The following is a 22,516-nucleotide window of genomic DNA, read 5'->3' as shown; positions in this document are numbered from 1 at the left end:
CAAGGAGAACTATCAAAAATTGGTTGTGAGTTTTGAAAGAAAGAACCAACTGTGACATCTGGGCTTCTGGCTCAGGAGGTGCCGTTTCCCTAGATGGGAATATGATGGAAAGAAGGTTGGCTAGTGTGAAGGTAAGGGAGAGGTTTGGATGTTTTGAATCTGGTGTGTGTGGGGAGGGCTGTCTGTGGGTCATGCTGGTGGCTTGGTCAAGAGTAGCTGGTTATGTCCAGGAGAGGTCTTTGCTAGAACTAGATACATAGGCATGAAATGAATTGTGTTTTGAGAAAACCAACCAGAAGCTGAAAAGGTTGATTCTATAACAAGCACTTAGAAACCTATTTTCTAAGAAGCGTTTGACTCTCTTGGGCCCACATGGTAACTGAAAGCAGGACAAAGAGCCTGGCATGCCTGCCTTTACTTTGAGTTATCCTGTTTCGCTCTGTGTAGCTATGCTAATAAGAGTGTTCATTTTAAAAACTGCTGGTACCTAGCCTATCTCACTCTTCTTCAAGTCTGGAGACACAAAAATAAGAGTGACTGGAACTTAGCTTTTACAATGTCTTGTTCTGGGCACCTGGAAGGAGCCTAAAGGTATCTAGTCATTGTCCTAAACCTATGCTCACCCTGGATTCCAAAAATAGCAGACTGACCGTTCCATCAAGGAGGGGAGTTTTCTCTGATGACAAGAAGTGGTCATCTCGCAGGAATCAGCTGCACCATGTTGACATCTGCTTCCTTGGCCACTGTGCAGAGTCAGATCGAGAGAATGATCAACCGCATCACACTTTGACCACCATGGCTTAACCATCCATTCCTCCTGCTCTTGGCCCCAGCTCCTCTTCTATTGAAACCTGAAGCTCATGTCAGGACCCTGGAGACAGACTGAGGTACGAGACCCTTTGTTCTTTCCCCTTCTGTCTTTGCTTTCACCAATACTTATCTCTAAACGCCATGTTAGGACCCCCAAAATTGAGGGCTCACCAAACTTCTTTGTTCCTCTTCCTAACATGGCCACATTGAATAAAATCTACCTTTTCGTGATTAATTTGTTTCTTTAATTGGCCTAGTGAAGCCGGGTGGCTGATCTTGGTTTTATGGGGCTGCTAGGATCCTGGATGACCCTAATGATTCAGGTAACGGGTCTGTTTTCAGATTTTCGAGAGCTTTCACACCGGCTCCCATAGAGGCTGGACTAATTTACACTCCCACTGGCAGAGGATGAAGTTTGCCTTTCCTCTTCGTCTTCTGCCTCTTCTCGCTGAGCGTTGGGGTTACTGGCATTGCATAACCACACCTAGCTGGCAGTATAGTTTTAATTTGCATTTCTCTGATGGTTAGTGATGTGTAAAACTTTTTCATACGTTTCTTGGCCATTGGTACATCATCTTTTGAGAGCTTTCTGTTCAGTTTATTAGTTGATTGTATTGTTTGATTTCTTGGCATAGAGTTTCATGAGTTCTTTGTATATTCTAGATATCAATCCTCTGTTAGATATGTTACTAAGCAAGGACCCTTCTACCACTCTATAGTCTTGTCTCTTTACTTGATTGTCCCCTTCAGTTTGCAGAAACCTTATATTTTCATGCTATTTCATGTTTTGACTGCCAACCTTGTTTCCTGTGCAATTAGAATTCTTTATATAAAGCCCTTGCCTATGCCTATGTCTTGAAGTCTTTCCCGTATTTTTGATTCTGTTTCAGAGTTGGTCTTTGATCCATTTGGAGTTTACTTTTGTACAGGATGAGTGAAAAGGATCTAGCTTCATTCTTCTACATGCTGTTACCCAGTCTTCCCAGCACCATTTGTTGAAGAGGTTGTCTTTTCTCCAATGTATGCTTTTGACATCTTTGTCAAAAATTAGGTGGCTATTGTGTGGGTTTTTACCATCTCCAAATTCAGATGAACAGAAACAAGCAAAAGTTTCTGGATGCCACAGTCTGAGGTCAAAGGTCACTCAATCAGGGACTGAAGAGGTGGCTTAGTGGTTAGGAGCACCTGTTGCTCCTGCAGAGGACCAGGATTTTGTTCCCAGCACCTACACGGTAGCTCACAACCAGATGTAACTTCAGTTCAAAGTGACGTGATACCCTCTTCTGGCCTCCAATGGCACCAGGCACACATAGCACACAGACATATGTGCAAGCAAAACACTTGTATACACAGAGGGGAGTGGGTGGGAGGGGGAACCTATCTCTGGGTCTGACCCAGAAAGACACACATGACAGGAGCCTAATATGAGTGTCATCTGGGAGGTTCCTCCCAGCAGCAGACTGAGACAGATTCGAGGACTTGCAAGGAACAGAGCTCCGGGGGTTTTGTGGAAGTTAGGGGAAGGAAGGATGGAAAAACCCAGAAGGGACAGGAACCCTGCAAGAAGACCAACAGTGACAACTAACCCAGACCCACGGGGGCTTACAGAAACTGAGACACCAAATACAGAGCATGCATGGTCTGGACGTAGGCCTCCTGCACATATGTGGCTGATGGGCAGCTTGGTCTTCATGTGGATCAGCAGTTGAGTGGGGGGGGAGGGGCTGTTTCTAACATGGACTCTATTGCCTGCTTTTGGATCACTTCCCCCTGGCAGCCCTGCCTTGCCTGGCCTCAGTGGTCAGTTTGGAGGTGGCTTGATGTGCTGGGGAGGGTTGATATGAGGGGAGGGTGACTCCCCTTTTTTGGAGGGGAGAGGGAGAAGGGAGAAGAGGAGGGAGGGGGCTGCCCTTGGGGTGCAAATTAAATTAAATTAAATTAAAGTTAAAAATCTGAAAAAAAAAAACAAAAAACAAACAAACAAACAAACAGAAAAACAACCCACCTCTTTTTAAAAAAGGTCACTGGATAGTCTAGTCTGGTGTTCCACACCTTCAGTCTCAGCACTCAGGAAGCGGAGTTACCTTTGTGAGCTGGAGGTCAGTCTAGTCTATACAGTAGGTTTCAGGATAAGGATGAACACATAGTGAGATCCTGTCACAAAACAAAGCAATCCTTTTCCTTTCAATCAGAAGGAAAGATCAAGTAGGTTAAAGCAAGGGCATCCATCCTTAGCTTTTGTTTGTTCCTGAAATGGACTTTCAAACCCCCAGACTAATAGCAGTCTGTTTTTTAATGTTAAACCACTTGGATCTTTCTTCAGCCACCTTAAATTATTCCCCACTCACTTTGTTTCAGCAGAGGGCGGTGGGCGGTAGACGGTAGACGACGGCAAAACTGTTGTCTTACTTGGGACTTCTATTGCTGTGAAGAGACTTCGGGACCACAGCAACTCTTATAAAGGACAACATTGAATTGGGGCTGGCTTACAGTTTCAGAGGTGTAGTCCATTTATCGGCATGGTGGGATGCAGACAGGCACGGTGCTGGAGAAGGAGCGGAGAGTTCTACATCTGGAGTGGCAGGAAGAGAAGTGCCACACTGGGTCTGGCTTGAGCATCTCAGATCTCAACGCCCACCTCCCCAGTGACGCACTTCCTCCAACCAGACCACACCTACTCTACCAAAGCCACACCTTCTAACAGCGTCACTCCCCGTGGGGCGCCATTTTTCTTCAAACCACCATAACAGTTTATATTTTTAAATTCAGACAAAAACCAAAAAACCAAACCCAAACCCAAACCCCATGACCATCTCCAGTGTTACACAAGCTTCGTGTGCTCTCCAGTGGGTAGGATCTTTGTGCAGACAGGCTAGATCTCAGAGAGTCAGCAACTCTTAGATGACCCTTGTAAGTGACAGGTTAGCTAGCATCGTGTGGCCTGTGGAAGGCTGCTGGAGAGGAAGTGTGGTTGTAAAGAATGAGCGTGGGTTTGCAAGGTAGCTTTGTTCACAGAAAGTAGTACCCCAGGGCCGGGGACATAGCAATGGCATGGAGAGTTTGGGGAAAGCCTGGGATAAGGGGGGGGAGGGGCTGGGAATGGCAACAAACGTCTTTAATCCTGGCAGAGGCAGGGGGAATCTCTGTGAGTTGGAGGCCAATATGGCCTACATAGGGATTTCTAGGCTAGCCAGAGCTCCACAGTGAAACCCTAGCTAAAAAAAAAAAAAAAAAAAAAGGTGGTGGGGATATAATGATAATTGACTCTCAAATGCTGTGTGTCATCCTGATGTGCGTGACCACCACCTTTAGGGGTAGGTCATTCTGGGGGCAATGGGATGCCATTGAAATATTTTTAAGCAGAGCAGCAATCTGATTCATCAGATAACTTTTTTTTTTTTTTTCTGCCTCAATAGTTAAGAGTACCCGCTGCTCTCCCCAGACTGGGGTTTGACTCACAGCACTGGGATCCGATGTTCCTTTTTGGAAAAAACAGTACTCCAGGTCCTTATTTTAGCCAGGTCTAGCTGAAATTCAAGTATTTTTGAGTTAACAGCAGAATTTTGGAGGGAAGAAATAAAACTCATTATGCAAGGACTTTATCTTTGTCAAGCCTAAGGACAATGTACATACGGAAATGTTAGCCTGGAACTTCTTAGTGGAATGCTTTGGATCTGGTGTTTTCAAATGTTAATTCTTGAAACCGAGGCTGAAAAATGAGGAAAAAAAAAATCTTGCTGTAGTTGTACAAGAAAGATAAGAAAGTGTTTTATAGCAAAGCTACAAATTAAGAGCAGATGATTTTACTTTGTCATAAAAACAGTTTGAATTTAATGATGTACCCAGAGATCCAATAAAACTATACGGCCTTGTACTCTTAACTTTTTGAAACCTATTAAAATGGTATTTTGGACTCTATTTAATGCTTCTTAAAACATGAAAATGCTTTGAATACAGTATTAAGAGATATCAGATCTTCAGGCTGAGGCTGGGACTCTCAGCTCAGAGAATGCTTGCCTAGCATTCATGAAGCCCTGGGTTTGAGCACCAGCGCTGTACAAAACTAGGTGTGGTAGTGCATGCCTGTGATCCCCGCACTCAGGGGATGGAGGCAGGAGGATCATAAAGCAAGGCCATCTTCAGCTACAAGCAAATTCAAGGCCAGACTGATAGTGTGAGCAGGAGATAGAAAGTGGTCCGGCATTTTGGGAATAGTAATCTATCTCAATTCTTGTCCATGGTCAGAAGTTGGAAATGTCCTTAGCTCAGTTGTGGTCTGAGGCCAGAAATGCTAAAAACGCTGTGGTTGGCTCTGGTTTCTTGTTACTGTTCTTCTCCTTTTATAAAACTCTCTAGGCATTTGTGAGGATGTGACCAAAGCTGAGGTAATGAACATTTCACAGGGTGGGGGACGGGGCCAACTGTACTAACCAATTCATCCTCCCTGCCTCAACCCAGAAAAGCCTTATTAACTCATAGATGTAGATTCTTGTTAAGAACGTTCTGCTTGAGACCTGCTCTTGGTACACAGGAGCTCACTAGGCTTCTTTCTCATAAGTTTGCACCCATGAACCTATAATAAATTCCTTTTTAAAAACTCACACCTCCATCCATTGTCTGCAAAATTCATCCTTCAAGTTCTTGAGACAAAGAATGAAGACGCTTTTGTCTTTAGGTGACTTTAGTAGCTATTCATTTCTGGGACTCCAGTCCCCTAAGCTGTTGACCATCTGAGATGAGAAAACTTGTCATACTTGAGGATCCACTGCTCTTCTCCCATGTCACTGGGGTATCTGAGGCCATATCTCAGAGAGGGCGAGAGAGAGATAGACAGAGAGAGAGAGAGGAAGAGACAGAGAGAGAGAGACAGAGACAGAGACAGAGAAATTTTACCCACTGGGCCATCTCACAAGCTGTATTAGTCAGAGTTCTCTAGAGTAACAAAACAAGAATGAATTTCTATATATAAAAAAGTCAATTTATTAGATTGACTTACAGGCTGTACTCCCACTAATTCAACAATAGTTGGCTGTAAATTGAAAGTCCAAGAATCCAGTAATTGCTCCATCCACGAGGCTGGATGTCTCAACTCATTTTCAGAATACACTGAAATTTTGAAGAAGTAAGCTCAATGCAGGTGAAGGAATGGATTTGAAAGTAAGGCTAGGGCAAGCAGACAAAAAAACAAAAGCTTTCTTCTTTCTCCTTCTTCTGGGCTTCCAGAAGAAGGTTGGCTCAGGCTAAAGGTGTGTCTTCCCATCTCGTGATACAGACTAGAACTGTACCTTCACACTTCAATTTAAAAAAAAAAAATTAAAAAACTCCTTACAGGTTTGGATTTTAGTTAATTCCTGATGTAGTCAAGATGACAACCAAGAATAGGCATCACACCAGCCCTAGGACTCGGAGAAACTATACACATCTAAAGAAGCATCCAGTTGGCTGGAAGTACATTTGTTTATTTACGACACCATCCACCAAATCGAGCGACATAATATTAAAGTAGCCTTGAAGGCCATGGAGAATGGCTATCAGGGCACTATTGAGACCCATTAAGAAAAAGCTATTTCCTCCTGGTCAAAAGAATGGAATTTACCTCTGGCTGAGGGTGGAAACATGGCATTTTGAACTGTTCCAAATATAAGAGTTGTCTGCTCCCTTAAGGGCTAATCCAGGAGGCTGGCTCAGTGGGCAAAGGCACTTGCTTTCAAACTGAACAACCTGAGTTTGAGCCTTTGTTTCTATAGGGTGGAGAGAAATGACTACACAGGAGAGTGCTGACACACAAGTTGTGCTCTGAACCCCACGCTTGTGCCATGGCACATCCCTTCACATGAAAAATAAATAAATAATAAAAAAGAAAAATTAAATAGATAGATGGATATATATATATATGTATGTAAAAAGAAGAAGAGAGTTGATCAAAAAAAGAGAGAGAGAGAGAGAGTTGATCTAGCTGGGCCTGTCAATCACTTAGCCCAGAGATGACACCTCAGGAATGTTGTTTAAAGACATGCTAATAAGATAGGAGGAATGATTATCTCTTTAACTGGATAATGTACTCATTCTTCCCAGAAACTTCTTTTCCATAAAGCTCTGCTAAATTTGCTTATTTTTCTGAGTTACTACAAACTTGTGGCTTTTTTCTCTTCTCTTTTCCCAAAGCTTATACATACATATTTCCTTGATGCTTTGGGGTTTTTCACTTTGTCTGAGGCTACCACATCCTTCCACCACAAGGATTCTTACAAACATCATGATTGTTTCTCTTCCTCTTCTCCTTCCTTTGGCAACTGCTAAGATTTACAGCTTACCTATCTTGTTTTTTTCTCAAGCTCTAAAAATTGTCATTAAGCTTCTTTTCAAGTCCATTAATTTAAAAAACTTAATGGAGCTAAGAACCCCTGGAAGGGAACCCCAGTTTTCCCAGAAACAAGGTAAAGTTTTGTTAAGTTACAAATTTTGCACTGACTACATAGATGATGATAATGATCTTCTAAAACAGGTTCTAGAAATAAATTAAATTTCATCCATTTACAGTCAGGGGTAAAAGAATATAAGAGGACATGGAAATCTTTACTTTAATCAAATACTTAGAAATAATGTACAATTAAAATCCCCTTAGATTATTGCTATGCATTTCTTTTCCAAGGATGTTACCCAGAGGCTTTAAGGTTCAATGCTTTGGCTTAGCTCACCCATCTATCCCAAATACACCAAATAAAGAAACAAGTAATATAAAAAAGCAAAGAGAGAGAAGACTGGTTCAATATGGCCACACTGGGAAGTGGAAAAAATGAGGGGGGCTAGTAACCCCCAGATCCACTTTCAGGTTACTAACATGAAGTTTATATTAACAGAGGTCAAGGAGCATACATAATTAAGGAGAGGTTCTGTCTACCCCTGACCCACCGTCATCTCCACTTCTGTCTATCCAGCAAGACAGTCTGATAACTATCAGGACTATGTGAAATTTCTTCCTGGGAAACAAGTTCCTCCTCTGGCAGCTGGGAGGGCTTCCTTTCCCCCAGTATGGGATTCCTGGGGAAATTTTAATTCTTTGAGGTCCATTGTTTCAATAGTCTGAGAGCCAATGTGAGGAGCATAACTATCCTTTTTGTTTTTAGACCTCAACCTTGAGGGATGTGAGGTGATTTCATGATTTGTGATTCCTAAGAATTACCATTTGAGGCTGGAGTGATGGCTCAGCAGATAAGGGTGTCTCTTACTCTACCAGAGTACTTGAGTTCACTTCCCAGCACCCACAACCACCTGTAACTCCAATTCCAGGGAATCTGACACCCTCTTCTGGCTTCCATAAGCACCCACACACATAGCATATACTCATATAGACAACACACATATGCACAAATAAAAATTAGAGGTAAATCTTTAAGAACTGACATTTTAACAGGAAACTCAAAATTAACATTTCAATATCTATATTCTAGTTGGCAAACCAAAATGAAGTTCTTGAATAAACAGGTTTTTTTTTTTCCTACAGTTAACTTACTCTTCCTTCCTTCTTTCTTTCTTTCTTTCTTTCTTTCTTTCTCTCTCTCTCTCTCTCTCTCTCTTTCTTTCTTTTTTCTTTCTTTCTTTCTCTCTCCCTTCACTTCTGGGAATTAAAGATATGACCTCATGCATGCTAGACAAGTGCCCTACTACTGAGCTATATTCCCAGCCCCAGTTAATTCTGAAGCGCTTACATTTTGGCTGAGCACTTTTTCAGAAAAGAAGGTGGGTAAGAAAGAAAAGAGTAGGAGCAGAACAGACAGCGTGTGAACTTTAGAGGCAACAGTACATAAACATTAATGTAGTCAAAAAATCGTTCTTAACATACACAAGTACACACACACAGGATCACACATTCACACGTGCACACACACGCACATGTTTTAAATATGATCTACCAAAAAAAAAATAGAAATTTTAGTATATAGTAAGTTGAAAAAAATGCAAGTCAGTTATTTGAGGAGCTCTAGTGGAGGATTAACTTTTGCCCCATGCTGTTTTAGACACAACATGATACCCAGAAACAGAGTTCCAAGCTGCACTGAACTTGATGCAGGATCCTGGATATGCACCATTTGGCCCATGGGATTATCTGCAACAGTTAAATAAAGCTTTTGGAGAGAGGAGGGGGGAGGAAGAAGAAGAAAGATGGTAGTAGTGGACATCAGAGAGAGAGAGAAAAAAGATTCATTCAATGTGGACACAGTGGGAAGAGGGACATTCCAGCTAGGGTTTCTATTGCAGTGTTAACACCAAGCGACTAAAAGCAACTTAGGGAGAAGAGGGTCCATCATCTTACAACTTGTAGTCCAACATCCAGGGAAGTCAGGGCAAGAGCTTAAGGCAGGAACCAGGACGCAGGAGCTGATGCAGAGGCCACGGAGGAGTGCTGCTTACTGTCGGCTTGCTCCGAATGGCTTGCTCAGCCTGCTTTCTTATAGCACCCAGGGCCATCAGTCTGGGGTGGCACTGTCCACAGCTAGCTGGACCCTCCCATACTAATCACCAATCAAGAAGATGTGCCCTTCCCCGGAGACAAGTTCCTCTTCCGGCTGGCACTGAAACTTTCTCCCCTCAGCCTAGGATTTCCTGGGATATTTTAATTCTTTGGAGTTCATTGTTTCAATAGTATGATAGGTGTCCAAGTGTCACTTTAGACTATCCCCTATCCTTCCAGGGTGGTTACAGTTAGAGTGAGCCAATAAGCCTATTTGCAAAAGACACTCCTATCTGACAAAGAACGCACAATCATTGCCATTATGTCCCGACTCCCAGAGAAGTGGTACTTTGCTCAAGGTTATATGAATCCGCTGTTGGGCCCAAAAAAATCAGATTTCCTCTTTTCTTCTCTCGCCCCACTTAGGCAATTAAAAATGAATGTTTCCTTGTAGTTTATGTCCCTCACTATGTCAAAGGCCTTGGCTTCCTCAGAAATAACTATCTATTACTTCTCCCTCCCTCCCTTCTCATTAGACCTCTTCAGCCTGTTGTTGCTCTGAAGAAAAGTGGCCTGTGAACAAATTTACATTCTGGAGTTAATGATCCACAAAGCCCAAGAGATTTGCATTTCTAAAAGGTTGGAAATGATGGTGTTTGAACACCAAGACCTGCTTTCCTTGGTGACATTTTTAGGCTAGATGGATGCTGCTGCTCTTTGGGTCTACCTGAGATCTTGCCAACCAGCATGTCTTTAACTCAGCCATCCTCCGGGATTCCCTTTTTAGGGTTGCTCTCCCTCACAGGCCTGCTCCCCCAGCCCCCCCCCCACAGTTGGCATTTGCCTGTAATATTTAGGGAGACTCAGTTCATGGGGAAGTGGTTGTAACCAGGAAATCCTAACCGGGACTGATAAGGTAAACATCACAGGGATGCACTGACATGGTGGTCAGGATGTTGAGAGGAAGAGAAACAGAACAACCAGGAAGAAAGAGCAAGCAAAGAAGATGCAGGATCTGAGAGCCATCGAAGTTCACAGACTTCATCTACACTCCTCAGCCTGGGGCTATAAACACAGTTGCTGCTGGAAGATGGAAGCAGCAACCTAGATTTTTCTAGTCTTTAATGACAGTACTTCTAAAGAGGGTCTATGTCAATGTCTTAGGGTTTTGTTGTTGTGAAGAAATACCATGACCATGGCAACTCTTAGAGAGGAAAACATTGAATCGGGGCTGGCTTACAGGTTCAGAGGTTTAGTCCACCATCATCAGGTCGGGAAACGTCATGGTGTGCTGGAGAAGAAGCTGAGGGTTCTACATCTTGATCCACAGGCAGCAGAGGGAGAGGGTGTGCCACACTAGGTGTAGTATGGGCATAGAAGACCTCAAAACCTACCCCCACAGTGGCACTCTGCCTCCAACAAGGCCACACCTCCTGATAGTGACACTCCCTATGGGCCAAGCATTCAAACACATGAGTCTGTGGAGACCATTCCTATTCAAGCCAACAGTCAGTCAACTTTTAAGTGAACCTTTATTCATGCATTGCCTTATTAAGCTTCACAACATAAATATTATTTTTTAAAAAAAAAAAGCAAAATAAAGGCTATAGTAGAAGCTGAAATAAATTCCCTTTAATGAGTTTTATTATGAGAGGGCCACCTTCATGATCAGCCTCAAGGTGGGAATGAGAGCATTAAGCAGAAACAGTATTAACATATGGGGTTATAAACATGGTAGAGCTTTAATGGTGGGATGGGCTTTCCTTTTAAAGCTCAAAGCAGAGATTCAGTAAAAGCGAAACAGGAAAGAGCCCTGGGTTGTGTGGAAGGAGCACACATCGTGAGAGAAACAGTGGGGTTAGGTCAGGGAAGCCCCACTGGAGAGTATCAGCTGTCATTCACCTCCGGACCAAATCTCCACAAGGAGCCTCAGATTGATCCCTTGTTGTTTTTAACAAAATCTCAGTCGTTTGATTTTAGTAATAAAGTTTTACTAATAAAATAATTTGATTTTACGATGCTGGAATGAAAGCCTGCTACCTCAGAGAGGCAGAGAGTGCACCCAGCTGACCTTCCAACTCAGCCAAAGTCTCCAAACAATGCACCTTCCCCACAGCCTCTCAAAAACAAAACAAAAAGAAACAACAACAAAAACCGTCAAATTGAATCTCCCCTCACTCTACCTTCTGTGGGTCTCTCTGTCTGTCCTCCCAAAATTACTCTTCCTCTCTATGTTCACTCTCTGTCAACTGGTTGCTTGCTCTGCCTCTTGACCTGTCATTGACTTTACCTAAATCCAGCAGAAAGCTCTTGGATTAAAGCTATGTGCTAGGGCTAAGCCACACCACAACTAGAAACAGGTTTTTCCAGCAAATATCACAATCTCAGGGTTCACAGTATGATCAAATATCCTGCAATAATTCCCAGAACAAAGCAAACTTCTGACTTTTTGCAAAGTTTTGGAGGGGGCAAGAAACGTCATATGATTTAGTACATCATAGAGCATGTGGCAAAACACGGAGGAGCCAGGTACAATGAACTGAAAGCTGTCACATCACAACACAGAATGCTCTTTAAATCTGTTCCAGAGAGTGCTGCACAGAGGAATAGCCTGATTTACGCCCTGATTTAGGCTTTGGTACAGGTGCAGGCTTGTGTTTTAGCACTAAACCTTCCCCCCCTCCATTTCACAGAACTTGGAAACAATATGTCCAGGACCCTTAAAGGATCAGGCTTTTGATCTGGGTCTGTCCCTGAAGCCTGTGATCTTTGGTTGTTATTCTTCTTTAATTTTTTGAGATAGGATCTTTCTATGTAATCCAGAGTAGCCTTGAATTATTATGTCACCCAAGTGTTTATTGCTCACACCATCCTCCTGCCTCAGTTTCCTGGGTGCTGAGATTACAGTTGTGTATAGCCATGGTCATCTTGTTCTTTTTTTTAAATTTATTTATTTATATATTATGTATACAGTGTTCTGCCTGCATATACACCTGCACACCAGATCTCATTATAGACAGTAGTGAGCCACCATATGGTTGCTGGGAATTGAACTCAGGACCTCTGGAAGAACAGCCAGTGCTCTTAATCTCTGAGCCATCTCTCCAGCCCCATCCCCCCCATCTTGTTCTTTATCAGTGGAGTTGAATGATTTTTTTTTCCAGTTAGACCTTTTTCCAGGACCAGAAATAAACACTTTCTATCACATGTGCCTTTTGAAGAATTTTTCTTTCTGGTTGGCGTATTCCAGTTTTCAGTTGTATTATCCCTATGATTGCAACCGTTTCTTTTTACAAGCATCTCCTATGTTGTCCTTTCCCAGGCGTGATGGGAAAGAGACTCTTAGTTTGGTTTCAGATTAGAGTTCCTGGAAATGCTCTACCTGGCATTGTGACTACCTCATTTAATAGGCTGTCCAAAAGATATTGTCTTGTTCTTCCATCTCACTGAAATGGTTGAGCCTGGGGGAACTCAGAAAAGTAGCATGTACGGTGTGCAAGGCTGTCTGACCATTTTCACAACTGGGTACTGAGAGCAAACCACACATGCAAATCAGGCTGTTCACAGGTGCCACAACTGGGACATCAAGCTATTCTGGAGCACAAGGGACTCTCAAAGGGTGGGATAGTTAGTCTTATGTCAACTTGACACAAGCTAGAGTTATCTGAAAGTTATTGAAAAAAAATGCCTCCATAAGGCATTTTCTTAATTAGTGGTTGACCCAGCCCACTGTGGGTGGTGCCATCTCGGGGCTGGGGGTCCTGGATCTGTAAGAAAGCAGGCTGAGCAAGCCATGATGAGCAAGCCAATAAGCAGCATCCCTCGGGACCTCTGCATCAGCTCCTGCCTCCAGGTTCCTGCCCTGTTGAGTTCCTGTCCTGACTTCCTTCAACGATGCCCAGCAGCACGGAAATGGAGTTCCTCCCCAACTCGATTTTTTAATTTTGGTGTTTTGTTGCAGCAATAGATACCCTAACTAAGACAAAGGGTCAGTATACCCCTCTGTCCGCACACCTTCACTTGCAAACATTCACTGCAATGGTTCATTGGTCTGGTTCAAGACCTCTGGCTTCTGTGACACCATCAATATTGTATCCTCGCTGGGACTCCTCCCCAGTATCCCGTGGTTGCCTCGTGTCATGGAGATCATGAGCTTTGGTTCAGCAGGACAAGCCCTTTTACATGTCCCAACAGTTCAGTGAGGGTCGAGGTCCTGCACAGCTCCTGGACATCCCCATGGTCTTCAGTGTTAATATGAGCCACGACATTAACACTGACCCTGACGCTGCGTAGCCACGGACCCAGGTGTGGCCTTCAGCGGGAGCACGGGCTGTGAATTCACCATGGCCTCCGGTGGCTTTCTCACAACAGGCTATCCCTCCATTTCCTCGTCTCCAGTTCCATCTTCTGTCACAATGTTCAGACTGTTCTGATTCTCCTTCTCTACCATGCTCAGCGCACACTTGCTCAATGTAGTCGCGCCACTGCAGGCGGACTTCTGGCTGACCTTCTCTGTCCTCACCGCATGGCATAGCGGCTTTCAGGTCTCTAGGTGTCTACAGCCGGCCCGTGTGGCATGGTAGCAGGTGGGTCTGTGGACGTCTTCCCCCTTCTATACCACATGGCCTGGTGGCAGGTGGGCCTCTCTGTGTGTGTATACAGCCCACCTGAGCTGTCCAGTGACAGGCAGAGTGACTGTCTGCAGCCAGTGCATGCTGTGTGGTGGTGGGCAGGTCTCTGAGAACCAGAGCCAATGCAGCATGGCATGGTGGCGTGCAGGCCTCTGGATATCACCTGATTTTAATTTTAACCTGCACGGCCATCAACACAGCCCTGGGATACTGTGATGACTACCCTGTCACTGGCCTCAGCACACTAGCCAGAGGTCCAAGCCCAAGGCAAGTTAGGATGCTTTCTTATCTAATGACCTATTTACGGTACTGATGCCATCCTGTTCGCTTTCTTAGGGCTGTTAGGGGTGGGGCTGGGAGGCAGGACGGCACCATTACTAAAGTCATACAGTAGAGAGGGTGGTTGCTCAAGGCCACAGAGTGTGAGACGGTTTTATAATGCCATTTCCTTGGGTACCACAGCTTGCTTCCTGAAGGGACCTTTGGGAAAGAGGACCCAGAAGAGCACCCCAGGATTGATCCCAGAACATCTCATCATCTGAAGATGCTGGCAGAAGGCAAGGAAAACAAAAATAGCACCCACTCGTGATGCATTCGTACTCCTTTCTGTTTTCCAAAAGCCTTGAGTACAGTTGGTTCTCCACCGCTGACACTTCTGCCCACCTTATTCAGGGGGTATTTAAAAAAGTCTTAGGTCTCTTCTCTTTTGCTTCTGAGAAATATCTCTGCTGCCTAATGGGTATCAGCAGGATGTGATGCTGAACACCCCACGATGCACAGGGAAGGCCCTCAGAAGAATTACGTGACAGCTGTTATGGTGGTGCACACCTGCAGTCCTAGTGTCCCAAAGGCTGAGGTAGGAGGAGTCAAGCTTGAGGCTACCTCGGGCTACATAGCTAGTTCTGGGCCAGCCTGGATTATTTAACAATACACCTCTTACTTTTTTTTTTTTTTTTTTCTGCTAAAAATGTCAGTGCTGTAGAGGCTGAGAAACTTTGTTTGAGGGGGTGGAAACGATGATCTTCATTTTACAGACCAGGAGCCAGGAGCTTCCTGATGCTCACACTTGCTCTCACAGCTTGGAAACCGTGATCTTTCACCATGACATCGTGGTGAGAACAGGATTAAGAGCCAGGGCACACACTGATGCTCACTGGGTAATTACCGAGATGTTCACTGAGTGAGCAGAGGCGTGAGGAGAGGGAAATGTGAAGGATGAGTGCTCTGTTGCTGTTCTGACAGATGTTCTTGCTTTTGGTCCACAATTTGACAGGGACAACAGAGAAACCCACACGAAGGTAGGTGGTCTCTGGAACCTCGGCTCAGTTTCCAGAGGGGTCCAGATTCCAGAGACTGGTCCTCCAAAAGGAAGAAGTTCCAGAAGTCTACCATCCTCCAGCACCTTTTCTGAGGAACACAGAGACTGAGGCGAATGAGTCTCGGTTACCATTTCCCTCTCGGTACCACAGGCCCAGGCCAGCTATAGCTCCAGCAGTACAAGAAGGGAGTCGAGACTCAGTTTCCATTTTTGATTTTTCTGTTTTGTTTTTGGTGATCTGAGCTGAATTGAGTTGATTCTGGTCAGTCCTGAATCTTCTATTAGGGAGCGGATGAAAGGAAAGGGTGGAAGGGGAGGAGCCCATGATTAAACAGACCGTTTCTTCTCACTTCCCCATTTGGACTCCAGAACTTGTGTGTTCTCTGGTTAGAAGCCGCCAAGCCTGGAGAGAAGCTTGTGCCTGCAGCTGACCTGCTTCGAGGATGATGCGAATTTCATTGTTCCTACCTCTCCTCAGGGAGAGCAACCGGACTGCCTGCATGCCCTCCCGGATTTGGTGCCATATGCTACTGTGGACAGCTGTGCTGAGTAAGTCAGAACCTCCGGAAGGGAGGCAGGGGTAAGGACACCTGGGTTTGGGTTGGGATTGTGTAGGGATGAACGAGATGCAGGAAGCATGTCAGCACATTCAAGACTAAGGAGCAGGCTAACAATTAAACTGTAACACTCAGGCTGGCCTTGGAAAATCGAAGCTGGCAGGAATCTTTGCTGTTACTTGTTTTCCTGTCACTTGGTACCCAGGTCCCTGATGCACTATCTGCTTCCAACCCCATTAGAACCTACTGTCACTCTGCTTCCAGGACACTGCCGCCCTCTCCACCAGAACCTTCCCTGATCGAAATCTAGTGTGCTAGACTTGAGCAAAAAATTAAAGGACGAGTTTCTCTTTGAATTTGTGATTCACACAGGACCAAATCTTAGGCACGATGTGTAGTATGGTTTTAGACATGGGTTGGGGGGAATGCATGCATTTGAGGGGGTGTCAGAGGATATTTTCTGTGCCCGTGAAGCCATTCTATCCATCAGAAGAACCTCCACACCCCTTTAATCTGAGAGGAGAGGCATAGGAAGGTCTGGGTTGTCCTGGGAACTTGGATTCAGAGCATCACAAACCTGGGCAAGTCTGGAGTTGTCAAGTGTGAGGCCAGCAGATTCTCTCATGCCTCTTTTGTTGCATCAGCCTTGCAAGACCCTTGGCCTTGGCGCTGCTTAGTAAGAAAGTTAGGGTCAGGGGCTTAGACTGCGATGGAGGAAGATTTTCTGGTCCCGGTCTCATCTGTGGGCCAAAGGACAGAAACTGATGGGGCTGGGGGTTAGAAGAGTCTGGGTAAAAGCAGGAAAGGGAGTCTTATTGCAGGACCACCTTATAAGCTCATTTCCTGGGGCGCCTACTCATACTTCTGAGAAGAAGGCATGCAGCCATCCACCCTCCCCACCCCCTGAGTTACACGCAGTGATTCATAATGAAATCTGGTCAGGGCCAAGGGACCTCAGCTCTCAGTGCTGGGTGGGATGTGGCTACCAGGGAGACAGGTATAAAAGATAGACTATGACAATTTCCCAACAAGTATGTATATTAAAGTGACACCCCCATAGGTTGGTTTTCATACAGGAAGGCGCAGTCCTAGAGAGGAAATATGCCTTTCTGCTTGTGAGGTACAGCTGTCAATCACTTGATGAAGACCCGCAAGGATGGCATTTTCTTCCCTTTTTTTTTTTTTTTTTTTTTGGTTAATCTCCGTTTTTTCACCATTCTTTTCTGGGGCTCCACACTCAGAACTTCATCACTTGCTTCAACTTTGTAACACCCTCTGACGATGTCTTGGTTGCTCCTGACTTCGATCCTGCGTGTTTACACAATCTTTCAGTACAGCTATGGAGAGGCATAATGCTATCTAAGCGCTCTCGGAGCTGGCCCATTGTCTCCTCCTTATCGTGTTCCCATTTCACCCCAATGGGTCTTCCTCAGCCAGGCAGTGGGGACACCACACTTGGCTCTTACTACCTGTGTTTCTGCTGATTCTTAAAGTTCTTTGTGCCAGACACTGTTCTGGGTTTGGGGTCATATCAGTGAACAAAACAGGCAGTTTTCCTGACCTAAACTACAAGGTATTTGTCTTCCTTACAAAGAGTACATTAGACATGAACGTAGTTTTCACCGTTGTCTGTTGGATATAGAATGAATGCATAAATGATGGCATCTCCCTTCTGCATCTCTTTTTTTTCTCTCTTTTTCATGCACTAGCTCCCCAAATTATTTGTCCTTCCTTCCTCTCTATACTTTAATTTTCCTGCCTGTTGACTAGACATCTGTAAATACGTTGTCAGCGCAGGAACAAATTTATATTCAAAATGCAATGTAGCATCATTTCCTTACAAATTTTCTTATCTTTCCAATATTTCTATTCACATGAGCAAAGCCACCTTTTCCCTCATCATCCACTTTTATCATCCCATGTCTCATTAACTGCCAATTTCTACAGTGTTGCCTTTTAAGTTTCTCTTACCTGTGTGTCTTCTTTACTTCCTATTGTCAATGTAGATGAGCAAGCAAGGTCATAGGGGAATATAGCCACATTTGATGGAGTCAGATGGTAAATAAGTTAAAGATCCACCTGTAGAATTTGGGAAGTAGAGGCAGGAGGAACTGGAGTTCAAGGCCAACACGGGCTACAATACAAGTTTGCAGCTATCCTGGGCTACATGAGACCTTGTTTCAATGGCAACAGCAATAAAAAGGCAAAGGAACTGGCAATGAGGTGATGATAATGATGAGTGTGTGTGTGTGTGTGTGTGTGTGTGTGTGTGTGCTTGGAGGTAGACAGTGGTGAGATAGAAGTAGTGGTCAGGTGATCGTAGACGCTGTGCTTGAGCAAATGGAAGGAAAAAAAAGAGGTGAGGGAGGATTGTGACTGAAGCCTCGAACATCTGATTTTGTGGTTTTTGAAGGTCTTGTGTTTTGGAGGGATGATAACAAGGCCATCTTGGAGTATAAGATGTGTGGCTAAACTGTACAAGAGAAGATTCACTACAGATGAGTAGGTCAAGGAATGAAGAAGCCAGGTGTTGCACAAGCGTGCATTGTAGGCGACGGTCAGCATCTTTTCCTTACCAATCTCTGACACTTCCTCTTTCCCAATTACTCTGACACAGCACTTTCAGCCCCAAAATGAACGTCTCTTGTTTACCGAGCTAAACAGTAAACTTTGAAAATTTGCCTATGATCATTTAAAAGGTACCCACGTGGTTCACGTGGAGCCACGCAGATGCCTTATCTAGATTATCGCTTAATCCTTACAACAATTTAAGGCAGGGGTGTTGCTGTCATCATTTCCATTTACAAGCACGGGAATCAAAGTAGAGAAAAGTAAAGTGACCTCTGCAAGGTCATGGTGCATCAGCTGCATTAATGACTTTTCTCATTACTCTGACAGAACAGCAGGAAAAAGCATCTTTAGAAAGGGTTTATTTCGGCCTATCATTGGAGCACATTGTGGCGCGAAGGCATGGTGACAGGCTTCTTACCTCCCACCCACACTGAGGAAACAGAGAGAGATGAAGGCTAGTACACAGCTGGGTTCCTCCTTTTCTCTTGTTTTCATTCAGGCTGGGACCCCAGCCCATTGCATGGTGACACTCATATTCAGGGTGGGCCTTAGCATTTTAGTTAAACTTTTCCAGAAACTCCCTTTAAGACGTAAGGAAGGTGTTTCCATGGCGAGTCTAATCTAGTCAAGCTGGTAATGAAGACTAACTATTGCAGTGTGAAGCCAACAGGTTGAGTTCTGTGTTCTTGCTGCCACCTCACTTGGCACTCGCTGTCCTCCAGAATGTGGCAAACACCTCCATTTTCAGCTTTGCTCCTCGTTATTGTGGGTGTCTTTTAACAGACTGAAGCAGAGGCCAGGCTGCCGCTTGCTAAGTGTTGGCAAGTATCCGCCAATCTTTCTTGGGGAATATTCCTTCACTGTTGGTCACAATTATGGAGTGGCTGAAGCTGCATGATGAATACTTTCTCACTTTTCCTCCTAGACTAAGCCCAGCCAAATATAAAGCTCTAGCATGACTTCCTCCTCCAATGGAGAATGTCTCTTTTATAAGATGTGGTGGCGTAGCTCCAGGGATGCAGAGCTGGGTAGATCTCGCTGAGCTGAAGGCCAGCCTGGCTTATATAGTGAGTGCGAGGCCAGCTGGGGTTACATGATGAGACTACGTCAAAACCGAAAGTCTTTTTAAGATTGTATTGCACACATGTTTATTCTTACTATCAGACTGTTGGCTTTGGTGGGAAGAGCAGAGACTTTTATCTTTTCCTTTAGGCACACTCAGTATGAATGTCAGGGCAGGAGGCGATTGGTGCAGTTTCTGGGACTACAGAGGGACGGGGAGATTGGTTTAAGTGTACATACCGAGATGTGGTGACGTGGGGGTCGGAATCCAGTTTTCTAGAACGATGCTCTTCCACACAGCATTTACTTCTCTGCACTTTACCATTTTACCCCTGAAAGTATTCAGACTTAGAAGGCTTTTTGACTCTTTCAGCTCAAGTGCAAGCAGAAACCCCCATCACGGACAGGTGCACAAATGCACATACACACAGCGCACAGATTAGGCTCCAGTTTATCTCAGGACCTGCTTGACCATCATACCCGACAGTGGCACCACGTGTCTCCATCCGTCCATTCAGCATTCCTGTCCCATGCTTGGCTTCTTCTTTCCCTCACCATGTATCATTCTGTCTGCTACCACAGGACGTCACAGATGTAGTGTTCTGTTCTTTCACATTTTATTTTTGGTGAATGAGTGTTTTGCTTGCATGGACATCTATCTACACACCACGTGAGTGCCTGGTGCCAGAGGAGTCCGGAAGAGGATGCCAGATCCCCTTGACCTGGAGTTAGAGATGGTTGTGAGCCACCATGTGGATCCTGGGAACCAAACCCAGGTCCTCTGGAAGAGCAGCCTGTGCTCATAAATGCTGAGCCATCTCTCTAGCCCCATGGTGTCCTTCTGAAGTTTCTTCCTCTTATCAAATTTGCCTATCAGCAAAAACCTGGAAGGCCTAACTGTTAAGCAGAGGGAAGGTGAAATAATCAACAGGAAAGCCAAATTATAGGATAGGGTACAATCGCTAAAATGACAACATAGAATACACTAAGCTATTAGATCTTGTATTGCTTAGTGAAAAATCAGTCTGGAAAACATTTTTTGGTATGGCCTCTACTTTTTGTCTGTATACAAAGATTACACACACACACATACACACAGAGCTATTCATATATATATGAATATACGTGTATGAATATATATGTATACATATTCAAGTGAAAATTCTAAGGACACATATACTAGTATTTTGTCTTGAGTAATTTCTATTTTTATCTCTTTCTTTAGATTTTATTAATTATTTATACAGTATTCTGTATAAATATAATACTGTATAAATATTATACAGAATTCTGCCTGCATGTACACCTGCACACCAGAAGAGAGCACCAACTCTCACTATAGATGGTTGTGAGCCACTGTGTGGTTACTGGGAATTGAACTCAGGACCTTTGGAAGAACAGACAGTGCTCTTAACCTCCGAGCCATCTTTCCAGCCCTAATTTCTATTTTTCAATAAAGATTATGGATTACCCATGTAATTTGTAGTCCCTTCCCACAAAAGGAAAATGCTGCTCTCGAGATGGACCTTAGCAAAGTCTGATGCACTGAAACACAAATCATATGTTAGCTCCCACAGGGACCTTACCTGTCAAAGGTGTTCAGCCAAATGAAAGTGTCACAGCACAGGTGTTACCGGGGAAGGAGCTGACATATTTTAAAAAGTATATGTTGTCCAGGCAGTGCCAGGGAAGAACCATGCCATGCCATGAGGGTTGGGTTGCAGGGATGAAGGGGGGTTCTGGGTCTGGGCAGGCATGTCTCCGTGTGAAAGTCTAGGCCCTGGTTGATGTCTGCTTCCTTTCTTACAGGTGTTGTTGCTGGGACACATGGTAAGTCCTTGTTTCATGTCTCCTCACTCTCCTCTGTATCACCTCCCTCTTCTCCCAGTGGTCTGTCTGGAAGTTGTCTGAATTACCAGCCAGCAAGCTCAGGACCAAGTCAGGACCAGGAAAGGGCCATTGTTCCCAGAAGACACTCTGCCCTTCTCCTCCTTCCCTCTGTCTGGGGAGGCAGGTGATTAGAAGCCATGGCTCGATAGTCTAGCAACTCTTCCAGTTCTGTTATAGTGAGATGTGGCCAAGTAGCAGAAACAATGAGAATTCTTGTTCTCAACTGCCTTCCACTCTCTAAGTAAAACAGAGAGCTTCTAAAAAGTTGATGTCAAAGAAGCTGAGAATAAATGACCAGAGCCTTGGAAAGGTGGAGGAGAGGGTAAGGATGGAGACAAAATGGTTAATGGGTAGAGATATGAGATGTGAGTTCTAATGTGCTGTAGCTAGAAGGGTTTCCATTTTTCGGGTTTCTGTTGCTCTGAAGAGACACCATGACCACAGCAATTCTTATAAAGGAGAACGCTGAATTGGGGCTGGCTTACTGTTCAGGGGTTCAGTCTGTTATCGCCATGGGAAGCATGGCAGCATTTGGGCAGACATGGTGTGGGAGAGGTAGCTGAAATTTCTGTATCTGGATGTGCAGGAAGACAGAGTGGTACACTGGGCCTGGTTTGAGCATCTGAAACCTCAAAGCACAACCTCAGTGACACACTTCCTCCAAAAAGGCCACGCCTCTTAGTAGTGACACTCCCTATGAGTCTTCGGAGGCCATTTTTATTCAAACCACCACAAAGGGTAATTATGGTTGTCAATTTATTATACACTTCACAATAGCTAGCATAGAAGATTTGAACGTTCTCCATAAAACAGATGAAGTGCAAGGTGAAAGAAATGCAAATCACTCTGACCATTACATGTTGTGTGCATGTACTGAAGTGTCATACTGGACCCTGCAAATATGTACAGTTATTATGCATCAAAGATTTTCAAAGCTTTATTAAGTTAAAAAACAAAAACAACAGCCATGGGTGGTGGCACATGCCTTTAATCCCAGCATTCAGGAGGCAGAGGTAGGTGGTCCTCTGATTTTGAGGCCATCCTGTCTCCAGAACAAGGTCCAGAACAGCCAGGCCTACACAGAGGAACCCTGTCCCAAACAACTTAAAAAAAGCAAACAAGAAAACAAGACGTATTTCTGGGGTGTCTCCTGCCTCTCTCTTGCTCCATCCTGCTGAGGATCAGTTGCATTCCTGAGAGTTCCCTGGGGCTCCTGGGATGGAAT

General features: G+C 44.4%; 1 protein-coding gene across 2 annotated transcripts in view; it reads left to right on the top strand.

Moving 5' to 3' along the window:
- Fcgr2b (Fc gamma receptor IIb) overlaps window positions 1-22,516 on the top strand; it is a 32,477-nt gene continuing 9,961 nt past the window's right edge. For both annotated transcript variants that reach the window (XM_021647084.2, XM_021647085.2), the window contains exons 1-5: window positions 1-131; window positions 752-887; window positions 14,356-14,450; window positions 15,581-15,760; window positions 21,211-21,231. In XM_021647084.2, the coding sequence (XP_021502759.1) occupies window positions 15,655-15,760; window positions 21,211-21,231 (127 nt within the window). In that variant the 5' untranslated portion in view covers window positions 1-131; window positions 752-887; window positions 14,356-14,450; window positions 15,581-15,654. The remainder of the gene's footprint in view (window positions 132-751; window positions 888-14,355; window positions 14,451-15,580; window positions 15,761-21,210; window positions 21,232-22,516) is intronic.

This window comes from Meriones unguiculatus, chromosome 11, assembly GCF_030254825.1.
Source record: "Meriones unguiculatus strain TT.TT164.6M chromosome 11, Bangor_MerUng_6.1, whole genome shotgun sequence".
Taxonomy (NCBI): domain Eukaryota; kingdom Metazoa; phylum Chordata; class Mammalia; order Rodentia; family Muridae; genus Meriones; species Meriones unguiculatus.
This window is presented reverse-complemented; position numbering and strand designations above follow the sequence as displayed.